At 37.9% G+C, this 17,445-nt stretch overlaps 1 protein-coding gene across 2 annotated transcripts in view; it reads right to left on the bottom strand.

Annotated features, from left to right (window-relative positions):
• GRIA4 (glutamate ionotropic receptor AMPA type subunit 4) overlaps positions 1-17,445 on the bottom strand; it is a 228,106-nt gene that overhangs the window by 82,481 nt on the left and 128,180 nt on the right. For both annotated transcript variants that reach the window (XM_085309044.1, XM_085309043.1), the window contains exon 4: positions 12,202-12,386. In XM_085309044.1, coding sequence (XP_085165170.1) covers positions 12,202-12,386 — 185 coding nt within the window. The remainder of the gene's footprint in view (positions 1-12,201; positions 12,387-17,445) is intronic.

Genomic DNA, 17,445 nt, shown 5'->3' with positions numbered 1-17,445 from the left:
GCCACTTTAAGACTCCCCCAAATCGTTTGTATTCATCCTTTGTCTTTCAGTGCTTCTACTGTTCTTTCAATAACAGAAATAGTCTATTTCTTAAGTCCAAACTTCATTAGTTGTGTGGTAGAGTGGCAAAATATTTTTATATTATCGTACAGTGTGGAACTACTACTTCATGTGGAATCCCAGCTGCTCCACAGAAAATGAGCRTATGCAGAGGAGGCTCTCCTGACTCTCTGTGGGGTAAAGACGATGCTGGTGATGGTGTCATCAGTCAACTCCCTCAAAGAGAAGAGCTACAAATTTGCATTCATATTACAGTGCTTTTTAGAAGCAACTATGCAGACCTCAGGGAGGGGGGTAAGAAAAGGAGAGAGGAATGATGAGGAAAGGTCACTTAAGGAATCTCCCAAATCCCCTGAGTTTAAGAAGAGATGCACAGAGAGCTGCTGCTATGGTCCTGAAGTGATGATAAGTCCAGTGATGCTGCTACCAGCGCAAACTATGGTGTGCTGCACATGTACCAAAAGTATTTGGCCAATAATCTGCTTCTATGGTCCTGTATGAGTAGAAGGAAGCTTATGTTTTGCCCGGTCAAATCAATAGGTTCTGCAGCAAAACTGGAGACAGCGAGAGTCTCCAGTGCTGAAGTAAGTTCACGCAGTTTCAGACTCGAGGGATGAAGAAATCCTTATTATGCAACTAAACTACAAATAAAAGCAATACAGATCTATTGATAAATACTCATCTGTGTCATGTTGATGATTTTTTGTGCCAATGTGCTACTGTGTTGATGAAAAAGATAGCAGAGGAGATTTTGGAGGAATGCTTGAGATAATATGCTGTTTAATTCACGTGTTTGGTTAATTCTACCTTTCTGTAACCACTACTTTTAAATTCATTATTATTATTCTCATTTTTTATGCCAATGGTCTAAATATCTTTTATAAAAATGTCAATTATAACTTCAGTTAGCAGACACACTGGGAATTAAGGAGAAGAGAAAACAACATTTTTTTTTTAAAAAAAGCCAAATTTATAACTTGATTGATTAGAGAATTAATATAAATTTCACCAGTCAACCATTGCTTTCGCAGACTTAGCACTCCAGTGGCTAAATACTGCAAGGAGAGCAAGAAGTGGAATATGTCATTTTGTGTATTTTTTCCTCCACTTACATTTATTTACTTTCATGTTGCTAGTTCTAATAATCAGTCCTGGCAATGACAGCCTGCTCCAAAGAGATTTGGTTTCTAGTGCTAGCTAACCCTATATGGTACTTTTCAGCTACATTTCTCAGAACTCTTAAGGTTGGGGAAGCTGAGGATTAGCAGTAATGAAAATCAGAGTTAGACAGCTATAAGGAGAGTCGAAGATACTAGGCTTCTGCTTTCCTATTTTGTTTGTTAACATCTATTGTTAGATGTTATTAATTAGAATATGCTCTAATTAATTGTATCGTGTAAAATAATTTTTACATGATAAGGTTTACGATACTAATACTTGTCAAGTGACAACTTTACTTCCCATGTTTAATTGTTAATATTGCAAAGTACGATGAACATTCTTTTTATTATTTTGTATAAATTCGGCTCTCTACATTGAACCATTAATTACGTGCCAGATGCTGCACAGTAGCTTTCACCTCCCAGATTAAAGGTAAAGACAGCTCTACATGACTGTGCTGATCTAGAGCACTGATAGAGCTGAGCAAAGTGGTGTCAGGCTACCAGGAAACATCCCATTTAGTTCTCACATTTTGCTGAGAGGGAGAGAAGGGAGAAAAAAAGACTGGAATCAGCTTGTCCGTCAGAGCAGGAGCCAGACCTCCGATCTCTGATAACAAAACCGATACACTATGCAACATTCAGAGGATGCTGCTGCTCGCGGAGGACAGCTTTGAACACTAACACAAGGAGTGCTGCAGTCCTGAATCCCATGGGGTGGAGACTGATGGGAGAGAAWGGAGCTGCTGGAGGCAGAAGAGGAAAGGAAATCCACGGTCATTCTTGCAGGAAGGAAAATAACTTCTTTTCTGGATAAAGCCATATTCATGATTGTGTACATGTGCTTATCTATGTATCTGCATGTGTACAGATACAGAAGYGCGCACACACACTTTCAGTATTACTGCACATGAAAAAGCCTGGGAAAACAGAAATTAGGAATAGTAATATTCTCCTTAGGAAAGAAGTAAACATAAAAGTCCTAGATGAATTCAATTACAGTTAGCTTGTACTTTTTGGTTTACTTCACCAAGCTCTGTATTAAGGTCTAAATAAACATTATGCAGAAGCACAGACATAGTTAATCTCAATACCTAATTAAAATCTGTCCAAGAGGATTATGAGAAATGAGTAGTAGTGGAACCTCTCACTGATGYTCTAATGTATGCTGTAGGAGAGTCTGCATTTGTTTCATATTTCAAACTGTTTCTCACTTAATCTTGGACAGACTGGTAAATAGATCTTACTATTAACAATGTACCCCATGGACTGATACTGTACTGGATGCAGCGCTCACTAATGACCTGGATGCTGTGACAGAGTGCACTCCCAGCAAGTTTGCTGATGATACAAAACTGATAGAAGTGGCTGATACATCAGAGGGCTGTGCTGCTGTTCAGATGAACCTCAACACGCTGCAGAGATAGTCAGAGATGAGCAGCATGAATTTTGACGAAGAAAATGTCATACCCTGCACCTGAGGAGGAATAACTCCATGCGCCTGGATGGGCTGGAGGACAATGAACGGGAAAGGTGCTCTACAGACAAGGACTTGGGAGTCCTTGTGGACGACAAGTTGACCATTAGGCAGCAATGTGCTCTTGTGACCAAGAAGGCCAATGGTGTCTTGGGTTGCATTAGGCAGAGCATTGTCAGCAGGTCGATGGAGGTGATCCTTCCCCTCTACTCAGCCCTGATAAGGCCACATCTAGAGTGCTGTGTCCAGTGCTGAGGTCCCCAGCACAAGGCAGATGTGGCACTACTAGAGCAAGTTCAGTGAAGGGCCACACAAATTATTAAGAAACTGGAGGATCTCTCCTATTAGGAGATACTGAGAGAGTTGAGATGGTTCAGCCTGGAGAAGGCTCAGGGGGATCTTATCAACGTGTGCAAGTATCTGAAGGGAGGGTATAGAGAAGACAGAGCCAGACTAATCTCAGAAGTATATCACAATAGGATGAGAGACAAAGGACACAAGTTGCAGCACAGGAAATTCAAATTAGATATATGGAAAAAATACTGGAATGGGGACAGAGAGATTGTGGGATCTCCATACTTGAAGTTGTTCAAAATTCAGTTGCGCAAGGCCTTGAGTAACATGTTCTAAGCTTGCCCTACTTTGAGTGGGGAGTTGGTCTAGATGACTTCCAGAGATCCCTAGCATCATAAATTATTGTATTATTCTATGAGTGTAAATTTTACTTCCATTTAGTAAAATAGAGCTGTTCATGTCAGTACTTCACAGTCTGAATTTAAAAACTGGGTCCTAAATCTATCTAAAATTAAATCAAAGAACTGCAATGCTCAGTCTTGCTCCCGATACCTTATTAAGTCTGCAGTRTTTAATATACATTGCCAATGAGAGTTTTGGCAGAAAAATAAATGAAGCACTATAACCGGTAACATTAAACTTATTTTATGCTTTTGAAAGCCTCTCTTCACAATTTTAATGTTCTTTTGATATAGATTAACAACAAAAATAAAAACCAATGAAAGGCCAGCAGATATTCAGGTATTTGTGGTTAACAAAACTATTCATCTTCATCTAAATGATTCTGTTATTACACTTTTTCTACTTAATTGTAAAATCTATCTGGAACATTGACTTCACTGTGTATCTTAACACATTTTTCAGCACTGTACAAAGCATAAGTAATAGCAGTGARAACAGCTATGGCTGAATAAATGTGAGTATGCTTCTCTAGCAATAGTAGTAGTAGTAATATTATTCTCCAGTAATAGTATTCTCTATTAAAATTAGTGTCTAAAGAAGTGAAAAGAGCAAATGCTGTAGTTAAGATTTCACTGAAATCTTTAAAATCATTTTCCATGTTATTCTCTAAATCTGATCATGATTTCATCTATTTTTCTATATTTGACTCTTGCCTTAAAGTTAGCAAGTGAAGAAATAACAAAAGAGATCTATGACATATATATTACAACATTGCATCCAGATGACTAAACGCAAAAAAATCTTAGAAGAGGGTGATAAGGCACTCTCCTTAAGTGTTTCTAGTGATATTTTAAGAGAAAAATAAAATTCACAGAAAATGAGGGATCATCAGTTCTCACTTCTTTGTTCCATTAATTTTAAGCATTGCYTATTTTTGCTGCATGTGGCTTTTGAATTGCTTTATATTGAAATAAATTTGATTATATTTATACAAAATTGATWAAAAAAGGTCCAATGGACAAATATTAATGAGAATAAAAGTTACTTTTTTTTTGGTTCAGTTTGCTTAGCCCGAAAAACTCTAACCTGGGTTTTCACAAGCTCAGCTTTAACAGCCCTTCTGGTTTAACTTTTTGGATGATCTCAGAAAAAAAGTAACAAATAAAACATTTGTTTAATAGGCATATTTATGATGAAATGGGAGTTCTATATGTAGCTCCCAGTGGAAACTGAGCAAAACACAGAGCTGATTCTTATAGTATCATATGCAAATAATTACTTTTGCCTTGACAGCTTAAAAGTGTTCTACTGATTGTGTCTAGTATTARCAGGTTGGTTGTTAGGAAATGGATATCACAACATTATAATGCACTTCAAGTATTCATTGTGCTTTAAACAGAAAGTTCTTTTTTCTAAGTTAAGCTAAGCTCTTTGGAAGTAGTTTAGAAAAAAAGAGACATATTAGCAGGGAGGATTTTCAGTCTCTCTCACTTACTTCATCCTTTGATTCACACAGAATATTCTCGTACTTTAAAAACCACTTGCTGAATTTGTTGTAGTTCACAGAAAAAGGTCTATTGATAATAAGGACATGATAGAAGAATGTCCTTGATAGAAGAATGAGCATCACAGGAAATGAATTTCGCTATATAAGCTATATAAAACTGTGAATATGTTACTTTATCTCTCTGTGCCTCTGTTTTATCTCCTTTTTATTTTTCTTTTCCTTGTCTCCGTAAACCAGAAAGCTAATAGTCCCTAATTTTGGTGTGCATGTAGGAAAATGGGGCCTTCCTCGCTAAGTGAGTTTCTAGGCATTTATGCAATATGAATAAAGACTCTCTTGGTTTAAATTTTTAGTTACAAATTTCAATTAAAAACGTATGGACTGTTTCTATTATCACTGTCTAATAAAGCAAATGTACTTTCTCCAAAGTGGGAACATACTTTCTGGCAGTACTGGGGAAAGCTGACACGAAGCAGACCTTTGTCGTACTGGTGTTGCTGCTCCAGCTGCTTAGTGCCGAAACGCACCATTTTCCCTTTGCTGCTGGAGCTGAGCAGCGTTACGTGCCTTCCCTCCAGTGGCTGCTGGGGCTTCCCGAAGCACCAGCGGTGCCTGGATGCCTCCGCCCTGGCACTGCCCACCACCGTGGAGTAGTCGCTGCGCCTGCCCGCAGCCAYGCAGCCTCAGACCACGGGCCAGGGCTATCGTGGTGAATTATATGGGCCAGGACTCGTTTGTGTTCCCACGGGCATRTCGCATGGCACAGCTCAAAGCTGTTGGGCTGCATGGGCTTCTTCCCCTCTACAGGGTGGCCTCGCTCTTGCTGCCTCTGGGGAGCAAGCCCTGGCACGAGCTAGTCCTCCAGTGAGCCTGGGAAACGGGGGASTGTTTACTGGCATAAGACATATTTTTCCAGGAATTGTGGGACAGGTCTTGTATCCATACATTGATCCTGCTTATTTCCATAGTCATACGGTCCCCTGCTCAAAGATAACATGTAGAGCAGAAACATGTTTACCCAAGTAATAAGAAGACCCATTCTGCCTAACTAGAGAGTGCTCTGATTTGTGCAGCTCCSCTCCTATTTTTCCAGGTTTCCATCTTTGCAGCAGGAAGCTTGAAGCCTCTGTTTCCAGCTCTAAAARAATCAGGTTTCTGTTTTTGGCAACTTGGCATTTTTCAATGAGAATGTGTTCCACTGGAAAGTTTCCAGGCATATTGATAGCAACATATCTGGCATACAAATCAACACAGCAAAGTGTGAACTACTTTGTAGTTGTTACCATTTATCTATTGGTCTGAATTAGAAGATCCGTTCAAGTATTAAATGGTTATCTCCTACAGAGAAAAAATTATAGGACAATTAAGTCTAATTCATACTTAAAAAAAATATTTTCAAAACATATTTGTGGATAGAGTGGATATCTGTAGCAAGATTAGGACAGTCAAAAATGCTGGAATTTGTTTGTTGGAATGCACATTTTTAGTCTGATGTGTCATAGCATAATTTGGGTAAGTCTAAAATGAATCCCTCCTTATCCTCCTGTCTCAGCCCTCTGGGATCATACTGCTATAACTGTATGCTAGATTTTTTGCTTCGCTATTAGTAATCACTATCAACGTTGGACTGAAACTTTGAGTTGGTCCCCAAAACACAGATTTCATGCGATGGAGTGCTCTTCAGCTTTCTAATCAATTCAATTCTATCCTCATCACTTCTTGAAATTAACAAGGTTATATACTACAGATAAAACCCAGAAGTAGAAATATGTAACATTATAGAATGCCCTTCTGGGAAAATGGAGTTATTTTTCAGTAAATATGATGAGACCACAGGTTGCATTAGGGAAACAGATGTTGGTAAGGTTGAGCCGAAGTATCTTATGACATAGCTAGCGTATGTAGATCATCTTCTGTGTGCTAAAGAGAAAAATGTCCTTCAAGGAGAAAAAGGAGAGTTGCTCCAGTAATGAAAGACAGTGTCTAAGCTGTGAGATGATGGATGGTGTATTTGAATTTGTATTCGGAGCTTTGAAAGAAAAGCAGAGTCTCTGGAGTCTTAAACTGAGACCTAGAAGCTACAACTACTTGGCAAATCAGACTTTACCGGAGGACGATAGTACAGAGTATTCACACTAAATTGGAACTTGCAGAAGATGATCAGCTTTAGAAAGTTCAAGATGAGGTACTATGCTTCTTTCCTCTTTGGCATTAAAACATAATTGCTGTAAATTTCCTTTCCTCTGAAGAAAAGCCATACCAACATCTCCATTCCCACCACAAGAAGAGAAGGTACCTTCTGCCAGGGCAACCTTAGAAAGAAACAAGACCATGCAAGAGGATATTAAATTCAGCTATATCACTTTGTCTCCCATGTTTGCCTGGAGTAATGTTGCTTATGGCATTGCTAAAGATGCGTAAGCTAGAAAATACCCTTTTGTATGTGAAAGAGGAGCAACAACTGAGAAAGCTGTCTGCACCTTCCAAACAGTCCTTCACAGATACTGTAAAGTTGACCATATATGAACTGAAAAGGTGGAAAGGTCAGGTAATATTTGCTTATCAGGCTTCTTGCTTATATGAACAGCAACAACAATGGTACCAATGTTCATTTTACATTTTCTGAACCATAGTGTAAGATGGAAAATAAATCCTTTTATTTTTGGAAAAGAGCATACTAAAAGAAGTGTCAATCAGGACTGTTTAAATGTATAATGGCTCTTGTTTGAGTGTTAAARAGATTAGGAACATCTAGCAGAAGGTACACTGCATGGTCTGCAATTTCTCATAGAATGAGCTTTCTTTCTAGACAGCACAGAACTTGCATGAAGAGGTAGGAGTGCAAAACTGCAAAGGTGGAAGTCAATGATCTAGATGACAGCAAATACAAACAACTCACAGGGTGATACTTGCAGTGACTATTGATCCAGCTGCTAGCATAAAGAAGATATCTTCTTCTCTGACTTTGGGAAAGGCTTAAGACTATGTAAAACAGTTTGCATTTATATCAACTGTCAGGTCTTGATAGTTCTCCAAGTTGTACTGGAGAAAGAATTAGATGGTCGAGAATTTAAAAGTCTTCCTTCTAAGCCGTGTGGTGTTTCATTGTCTGTTAGTGGAATGGAGACAAGCAGGTAAAGAAAAACTTATGGCAAGAATCTTGATGTTTGCAGTCCCTTTCATAAACTGGGATTGTAAGATGATGAAGTCTGACATAAAGGAAGAGTTTCACTCACAGGTAACAAAAAAGTCTTCCTCATCATAGCTGTTGTAGGATGCTAAGGAAGTAGGGTATTCTTTCACCGTCCTGAGAATAAACTATAAAAACGATCTAAAATTATCCTATTACGCTTAGGTTACAGCAGATTCTTGAGAGTGGGTGGTGATATACTGACTCAGATAAACTGAAGACACTGTCTCTGTTACTGATGAATTGAAGCAACAGCTCTGTGACCCWGCAGAGAGTGATGCCTTGCTCCAGYGATGTATTTAAACATGACTGAGCAAAGCCACGCCAACTGGCACTAATACAGAAACCAAGCATTAAGGTTCCAGTCACCTCCAAATACTGTCAGTCACTACCAGRCACTGCATGGTCTTGCATGAGGGAGCATGGCCAAAGAAGGGGAGCCTGGTTTTACTGAGAAAATTGTCATGATCTTGTGAATCTTGTATAGCCTTGAGAGGTAATATCTGAAACTTTTTCGCCACGACAGTAGTGGGCCATTCAAGCAAATAGGATGATAAATACTTGAGGCCACATTGAATGTATTTATTGAATTTAACGTTGGCCTTACTGCCTCTTCCTAGAATGGAAATCTGAAAATGGAACTTACTGTCTCCATACTTCACATTTTAAAGGAGTAAAGATTTGGCTTTTGCCCCTAAAACATCATTCTCACCACAATAACATAAAAACCTGAAGGAAAAATCACATTATGAAAAATGCACATCACAGGTTGTGCACAGAAGGAATCTAGATTTCAGACACACCAYGCAGTTCTAGAAAAGAAATTTTTCCTGAAGACAAGCCTCCGGTACTGAATGTGGAGGCAGCTTCTGCATGCTCCAAGACACAACATGCTGGTATGTTTGCTCTCAGGGAAATGTTGAAATGAGAGAGGAGAAAATAAAGGAGAAAGAATGATGAACTAAGAAAAATACAGGAGACACAATGTAAATATCAAATGTTAAATAAAGCTGCACAAAAAGGGAAAAAGCTAGCAGGTGCTGCTTTTCTCACCTTGGCAGCTGGAAAAAGCAAGCACACAGAATGCACCAGGTCAGATAGGTGGCTACCAGGTGGGCACCAGACGTGGGCAGGGGAGCAGGGCATGTGCTCACTCTGGGCTAGGCTAGCAAAACAGTTTCCAATCTTGACTGCTTGAGGTCCACAGTCATAAGAAGCATGAATATGTATGTGGGCAGTCGTTAYTGAGAAGAGAAGAAACCCACTAGCCAGTTTCTCTCCCTTCATTAGCATGGACTTAAGGGCAAAGTACTTTGAGTTACAGCCTCGTTACTGAAATTTAATTACTTATTCTAAATGTTCTGCAGAACATTTACTTGTGCATTGCAAAGTATTACAGTATAGTCACAACTTAGGTTCTCAATTAAGGAAAATCTAGGCAGAAAAGAAGTTAAGTTAATTAGAACCACTGAAGCTTAATCAATTCCTCTGTGTATGCAGGGAAGAGCCCTCCAATTTTTAGYCCATTTCTGAAGCCACCTTACCTCTTGGCTGCAGATTATTAAAGCCCCCATGCAAAATGAAAGATCATTTGATTAATTTAGCTGATATTTTTTAAATGACAGCTATTTTGAATTTTCTGTGTTAGAACAAACTCTGTCTCGCTCCCATTTTTTGCAGACTATAAATGTTTTTGTCTCAGAGAATGTTGCTGAATGCTCGCCCTTAAGATACACTTGATCTCTGCAGACAGAGTGCTTTTATTTTGGATCCCCAAACCAGTGGTTAAGCAAGCACCCCAGGCCTACTTGCAAGTGAGCTGGTTGAGRAAGAGAGGGACCTTCTCACTGGACAGTAAAGATGAGCCTCTCTTGAGTACTTTGTCTAGTCTGGTGACAATTTAAATCTGTTTTGTACTGGAAGAATGGAAAGGAAATCTTGGGATGCTGGGGAAGAAGCAGAGAATCCAAATGACCTGGACAAATTGCAGAAATATTTGGAAATATGTAAGTTGCAATTTAATAAAGTCAAGYGTAAATTTTTACACTTGGGTGTGAATAAACACCAAAACAAACACAAAACATGGAACAGTTCATTTCCTGAGTAAAATTCATCCCATTCTCAACTAGGTGGTGTTCAAATGGGTCACTTCCTAAAAGGGCTTGTATGACTAGCTAAGATACAGCTACGTTGCAAGGCAGGTCTAGCTCCTACCCTAGACTCTCCCTTTACAGYTAAGGGAGGGACAAGCCTTAATCGGCTTTTGGGATTGTCCTGCAGCCAAACTCATACAGTCTGATTCACTCTGTTGAGACTAGGCACTGAAGTTCTTTGATTTGCAGTGCTTGTGTTAAGCGACTATTTTAAGAGGGCAAAATCCAGACCTCTATGAAGCCAGAGAAGGTCAAAAGCTTATATTAAATTCAGCTGTGCAGGATCTAAATAAACAGTACAGGTTATTCTAAAAAGGAACCGACTATGCAGAATGCAATCTGAAAAGAAAATGAGTAGCAGTTCCTGGAGGCAAATAAAATGTACAGCTGAGATCAGTGAGATAAAAACATGCACTGAATGAGCTCTTTTTGAGACTTAYGAAAGTGGCTTCATCTGTGGGAATACAGCATATTTTTATAAGCTATAGTTATTACGTGTTTGAAAAAAAGTTACATAAATACAGAACTGATGGAAATAATATTTTCCTAAATATATTTTAAAAGACCCTCAAATGGGTGTTTTGTATTACACAGGCTGAACTGGGGGAGGATTTTATTATAAGCTATAGAAAGTGTGTATAAAATGTAATGACTTTCATAATTAAAAATAAAAATATCAAATGAATATATATATAGCAATATCATCCATCATCTATTTTTCTCTTGGTAACAACTAGAGAAGTAATCCTTATTAAATCAGCTCAGTTAATGCTCAGTTTCCTTCTTCAGCCAGTAAAAGCAAAGTTGATGCATATATTTCTATAAAGTATCATTTTATGCGATTTTGTATCACAACTTACATTTTATATTTCCATGACTTTAGTAGCAGACGCATCACGAATATTATTGAGATAATTTTTTTTGAAATCTCTAATACTCTAGCTAAGTTAGGTAGTGCCATGGAAGAGGATTTACCACCACTAGATGGCATTCATTCCTTGTAATTCTCTTGCAGTGGTTGTAGGTACTGAACGAGGCACTTTCAATACCTAAACATAATATACGGGATCATGCAAGAGGCAGATAGATATCAAAACCCTCACTTATTTTACTATCATTTAACAAAATACTCCTTTCAACCCATTTTTTTACATCATTTAAAGAAGAGCTCACACAAGTGAGCTATATGCCAATACGTTCTCCACATCAAAGCCGCAGCATTTTTTTACTAATTTTGCACAAAATGCAGTACTAGTATCAGCACTACCCAGTGCAAGCCAGTCAGTCTTGCCTAAGTCTTGCCTTAGCATGGAAGAAATAGGCTTCCATTAATAACTGATGGAAAATCTGACCTTCCTTCCCAGCTCAATAGCATCTTTATTTTACTGTTCTTAAGATCCATAAATAGTTTGCTAAGGTGACATAACTCTCTGTTTAAATATATGTAATAATAATTTAAAATAATTTTATAGTTAGGAATAGTCTGTGCTGTTTAGATAATAGAAAGTAATCTTGAATTTAAATGAGCAGATTTTTTTCTTTCTCTCAAACAAAACAGAGCTTTTCGCCAATAAAGGTACAGACTGAGGGTATCTTGCTAATTTAGCAATTTTGGGTTGCTCTGCCAGCCGGTAGACTCCGATGCCAGGTTTATCATGCACGGAGGTGTTCCCATGTGGGACTATATACGTAGGCTTGGCCCGTCTGCCCAGGGACCTGCCACCAGCGGGACAGGGGCGGCTCMCGGTGCCGATGTGCTGGCTGGTACCACAGCAGCTTTATCGGTAGGTGAACAGAGGAAGCAAGTGGACACAAAGAGATGGGCTCATGAAGAAAAACAAAAGAAAAAAGCAGACAATCTCATTTCCATCAAGAAAATAAACGGAAGGCAATGCACAGCGGTGGCTCTTTTGCAGTTTTGGTAATGTGTTTACAGTGACATTAAAAGCAGGTACTACCTGTTCTAAAAGATTCTGAAGCCTCTCTATTTCACAGTCTATTACAAATTTCTTTTCTTGTCTTCGGTCCAGGTCTTCTAACAGCCGCCTGTAGCTGGCATCATTAAAATTCTCCACACAGATGGCACTGACTTGCCAGCTATTTTGTCCCGCTTTCTCCATAATAGCTTGAAGTATTGAATAACCTAAAAAAAAAAGGATACAATACACTAGTAACACAATCATTGCATTTTATGAATAGGAATTGTTCTTAATCAATATTATGTCTCTTAATACTTGCTGCTGCAGGGAAGGAAATAAGATACAGTTTCTTGCCTTACCTGTGTTACTAGCCACGTTCAGCACACAATATTTTAATTAATGAAACAATTGTTATTATCAGAATCCTTAGAATGATACTTATTGTTATGAATAATCCACATATGAATTATAGACATGAACTCCTTCAGTCAACCAATAGGGTCCCAGACTGATTTGGCCTCTGCCCACAGGAAGCAGAGGTTTCTGTGCTCAGGTATTTCTCATGACATTGCAAAGAAAAAATCTGAGTCAACTTATTCACCAGAGGTATTTATATGCTAGAAAATAACATGTGACTTTAGATGCTTTGCATTTTTTTCATAATATTTAATCAAAGTAGCTTTTATGCTTTTTAATCAGATTTTTATCATAAATTTTTATCTTTCTCTTTATATACCTTATATATATATATATATATATATATATATATCTTTTTATAGACATAGAGATACATCAGCATAGATGAATAGAAATTATAGATGAATAGAAATTATATTAACTTAGTTCAAAGATCCTATATAACTTTAATTAACCTATGCAAAGCGATTAGAGGTCAAAGAATGAAAAGCACTATAGAATCACTAATTATTACCACGGGCAGGAATTTTGCTCTTATTTTTTCCGTGCTCCCCCTTGTCTCCTTTGAGTCCATTCACAGAAGGGAAAGGCAGCATCTTCTCTGATGTCTCCATCTGACACGGCAGGGCTGGCCTCCCTCCCCTCAGTCCCAGGGTGCCCTGGCCTGTGAACCCTTCAGCTTGCTCTCAACCTAATTTATTCTAATGGGGGTGGGCAGTATATTTTTGTGAAGAGAGGAATTTGTGACTTATCAGAGGACAACTTGCCCTTAAAGGTAAGAGAATTGACTTTAGCAGCCAGTTCCTGAAGCAGAGCTATTTACTTTTCTATCTTTTACCTAGAGTCAATGGGAATTTGTTGAAAACGATGATCCCACAGCTCACATAGAGAATTATCGTTCAGGAGAGACAGAGCTGTTTATAGATGTACCTGGTGATACAAATGACAGAGCTCAGAGATGGTCCCCATCCCCCCACCCCCCCAGTATATCTTGGCTTATTACTTGTTATCTAACTGAACTTTTCATAATAGTTTTAGATGAAAGATTTCAGCTCATGGAAACCACCCTATAATGGTATGGTTTCGCAGTGGTGGCTCCTTCCTCTCTTTAGGAGGATCCCATGCTAGAGGTGCAGTGATCCCTAGCTGTCATTTTAATGTGCTTGAAGATCCCACTGCAGGACAGGTTCCACACAAAAAAGCACTATCTGAGATCTCCATAAATTGCAAGAGGAACATGTGCAAGTTACATTTCAGGAATGGAAAGAGTATTTCTGAGTTGACAACTAATAAAATATGAGAAAACCTACAAAACCATCACAAATGGATTTGCCTCCAATGACATAAAAACAGATTATTGTTTCTTCAGGTGTGAAGATTACAGGACACATCAGAAACTAACTCAATTGCAAATAGTAGTTATTAGCTCCTATAAACTAGGCAGTCCTTCTACTGTTAACTGAAAATCTGTCTCCTTATCATTATGACACTAAACACTCACCTTCTGAAATGAACATTTATTAGTTTTTTCCTCAAATTCAGATGACACATAAAAAATGAAAATATAAACATTTATAAAAAATACATAAAATGCATAATATATTTTATTCTATAAATGATACACTCATTTTATGAAATAGCTTTTTATGTTAGGAAATGAACTCAAATACTTGATGTATTGACTGTTAAAAACATTTCTGTACTCAGCATACATTTTTAACCTGATGTCTGTTATTTTTTTCAAAGAACCATACAGCTTTCCTGTTAATTGCTACGTAATTATTCTGCCTTTCCTGTTGCTATATTCAATCTCCTTTTTGCCTGTAATTATCTCTGCAAATTATGACTAGATTCTTTCTCAGACATTGTATTTCTTGCTTCATTTCCTATTCACCTCCATATATAGATGTATATTAAAACTACTCCAGTGTTATATGTGTTCCTGCTTCATTTACACTGTAACTTTGACTTGATCTTTGCTACAAAGACAGTCAACATTTACTTAATTCAGCTTCCTGACACAAATTAACATTTTCTTTGATTCCAAATGAATGGTGTTTGAAACAGCAATTGACATCTCCTCATTTCTTTCTTATTTAGTTTGGACAACTTTACTAAGATGTGTTTTGATCAAACCAGGAACTTATCCAGCATAAAGCATGACAAGTATCAGACGAACACACAGAAAAGCTTTTCTTCTACCTCGGATCAAGGTTTAACTTGCCATATTTCATTAGCAGCTGCCTTCATTTAGGCATTTCAGGCTTCTATAGCTTCTTGTCAGTAGCTGGCACTCAGGCACATATTTTTGTGTTAGGACACCTTTCACATATAGTATAATACAGTTAAACTGTAGTTGACTAGATGGAACTTCTTCACCAGAGGAGTTCTTTAATCCAGAGTTCAGAGCCCCTCTACACGTACCCATTGGCATATCCATGCATTCTGCGTGAGGAACAATTTTTAATATCATACTGAGAAGGGCAGAGTTTAAGCCAAATAATTGTCAGGCTCAGTTGGCATAAAATCTCAGACATGCTGAGAAGAATGCACATTTGTCCAAAATAATTGCTTACAGCTATCAGGAAAAAATGAGTTGTATATAGTGCTGCAAACAATAAAACCCCTGAAAGCAACATGGGGTAATTTTACCAACAAAGAAATTGAGTGCAGTGTCTCTATTTAAAGAAAACTCTCAAACTTCAAAAAAGATATTTGCCCAAGTAAACACAGCAGCGGTGAATCTTATAGTTGTCATCTAAAAGATAGATATTTTCTGGTTATCTGATTTTAGATGCAACTTCCCTGTGTATCCTCAGCTATGCTACTACACAGATGAATCACAGAATAGTTGGGGTGGGAAAGCACCTCTGGAGATCATCTAGTCCAGCCCTGCTGCTCMTACAGGGTCAGCTAGAGCAGGTTGCTCAGAACCCTGTCCAGTCAGGTTTGGAATACCTTCAGGAATGGAGACTCCAAAACCTGTCCAGGCAAGATGACACTCTCTGTGGAGATTTCATAATATGAATACATTCCATCTCAGTTATGGTGAAATATTATTTGTTGTGTAAACCAAACTAAAAATGTAAGGCTAAATAATAACAACTGAGCTACAGAATCTATATGTTTTTCACTTTCCAAAATATGATTTTTTTAATTTGCCTTTAAGGAAAAGTTCTGGACTATACTGCAGGGGTGGCCCATAAGGACAAGGAAAGGGTGAGAACGTTCATCGCCCCGTGAGTCCGAGAAGGGTCATTGTGTTGTGCATCTGTGCCTTAACCACGGAGCTCTGATGTGTGCTCTGTTTTTTGTTCTTTGTTATATATTTTAGCTTTTTTATACTTGTAGATTGTCTAATGTTAATTTTTTAATGTTTCCAGTGTCCGTCATAGGTGYAGAACAGCTTAGTCTTATATTCTTACACTTGACAARTGATGATCTCTTGAGTTAAGTGCAACTAACCCTGGAATCAAAAGAAACCTAGACACAACTCTRGTGGTGTGTCATACTAATTCAATCTTGAAATGTAGATAAAAAAATCAGCAGAAAATATGGAGTATTGGACCACATAGAACCAGTTGCAAGCTGGTGGTCTATGTCAATAAACTAGTGGTTCTTTCAGGATATTTTTTAAATTAGCAAATCTATGAAAAAGACATTGTACCAATATAGTTGCCTGAAAACACGTATAAAGCCCTTCTTCAATACAAGAAAGTTACATGTAAGAATAGATTCTCTTTCTTTTTTTTTATAAGACTACAGGGTTCTGTGGAATTTTCCACAATTGACATGGAATAAAATCTCTGCCAACTGCTTTTTTGAGGGTCATGYTCAAATGCAGATACTATTGACAACTGTTTAGTGACTAGTAATAGCAATTCCACTTCARTATCCTGAAACTAAACTTGAGGCAGGAAATATCTGCAAAGATCTTATTTTCTTGATTCCTTTTCACTTTGCTTTTCCTTATTCTTGTGAGGTGGAATTGTGGTGATCTAACAAACTGGTTTTTTTTGTTTTGTTTTGTTTTTTGTTTTATCTAAAAGAGACCACAAAATCATCATTGAGGAGGAGGGGAGTATAAAATGGAGAGGTATTTTCCTCTTTTCCTGTGAAAAAAGAGCTTGCCCACCTCTGGAATATCCACAAGTGTATCTATTTATTCCAACTGATACTATAACTAAACACCTTATAAAAAAAAATCCTCTCATAATTTTTTTAACCCTGCTTCCCTCACTTCACACCAGACAGGCATTTTTTCCATCACAAAATGCAGTAGCTGCAGAGAAACAATGCTGTATATGTACCTGATATCACATTTTTTTAGAGAGAGATCAGTAGTTCCTTTGGAGAGATTTATATAAGTCTTCTGAAGGCCAAAGTGTGTAAAGCACCTGAGCAATTTTGGTATTTACGAACAAAGGGTAAGTCCAGAAATTTGGCAGCTTGGGCTGCTTCTTAAGTCACTGCAACATTGCCAGCTATTCTAAGCCATGGTTGGAGTCCACAGACACAGACACAGACACCCAGACACACACACACATATAGCAAGTGAYTGAAGTAGTGAGTAATCTTTTTGATTTTAAAGTTTAATGATTCCTCAGGTCTTTTTATTCATCTTTTCTTGTACCAACTAGGCTTTCTCCCATCAAATTTAATTTCAGCAGTGAACTGCTTAGTTTTTTTTATTTCCATTTAAATGGGAAGTAAAATCTGATATCTAAATCTCCTCAGTGTATTCAAAATAAACTGAAGAGATCAGAGGCGCATTTCCTTGACCTATTTTTCTGCTGGATGCACATGGTTGGTTCCTCTCCTCTCCTCTCCTCTCCTCTCCTCTCCTCTCCTCTCCTCTCCTCTCCT

This window comes from Rhea americana, unplaced genomic scaffold, assembly GCF_003343005.1.
Source record: "Rhea americana isolate MKP2758 unplaced genomic scaffold, rheAme1 scaffold_29, whole genome shotgun sequence".
In the NCBI taxonomy this organism is placed as follows: domain Eukaryota; kingdom Metazoa; phylum Chordata; class Aves; order Rheiformes; family Rheidae; genus Rhea; species Rhea americana.
Note: the sequence above shows the minus strand (reverse complement) of the source record. Positions and strands in the feature narration are given on the sequence as shown.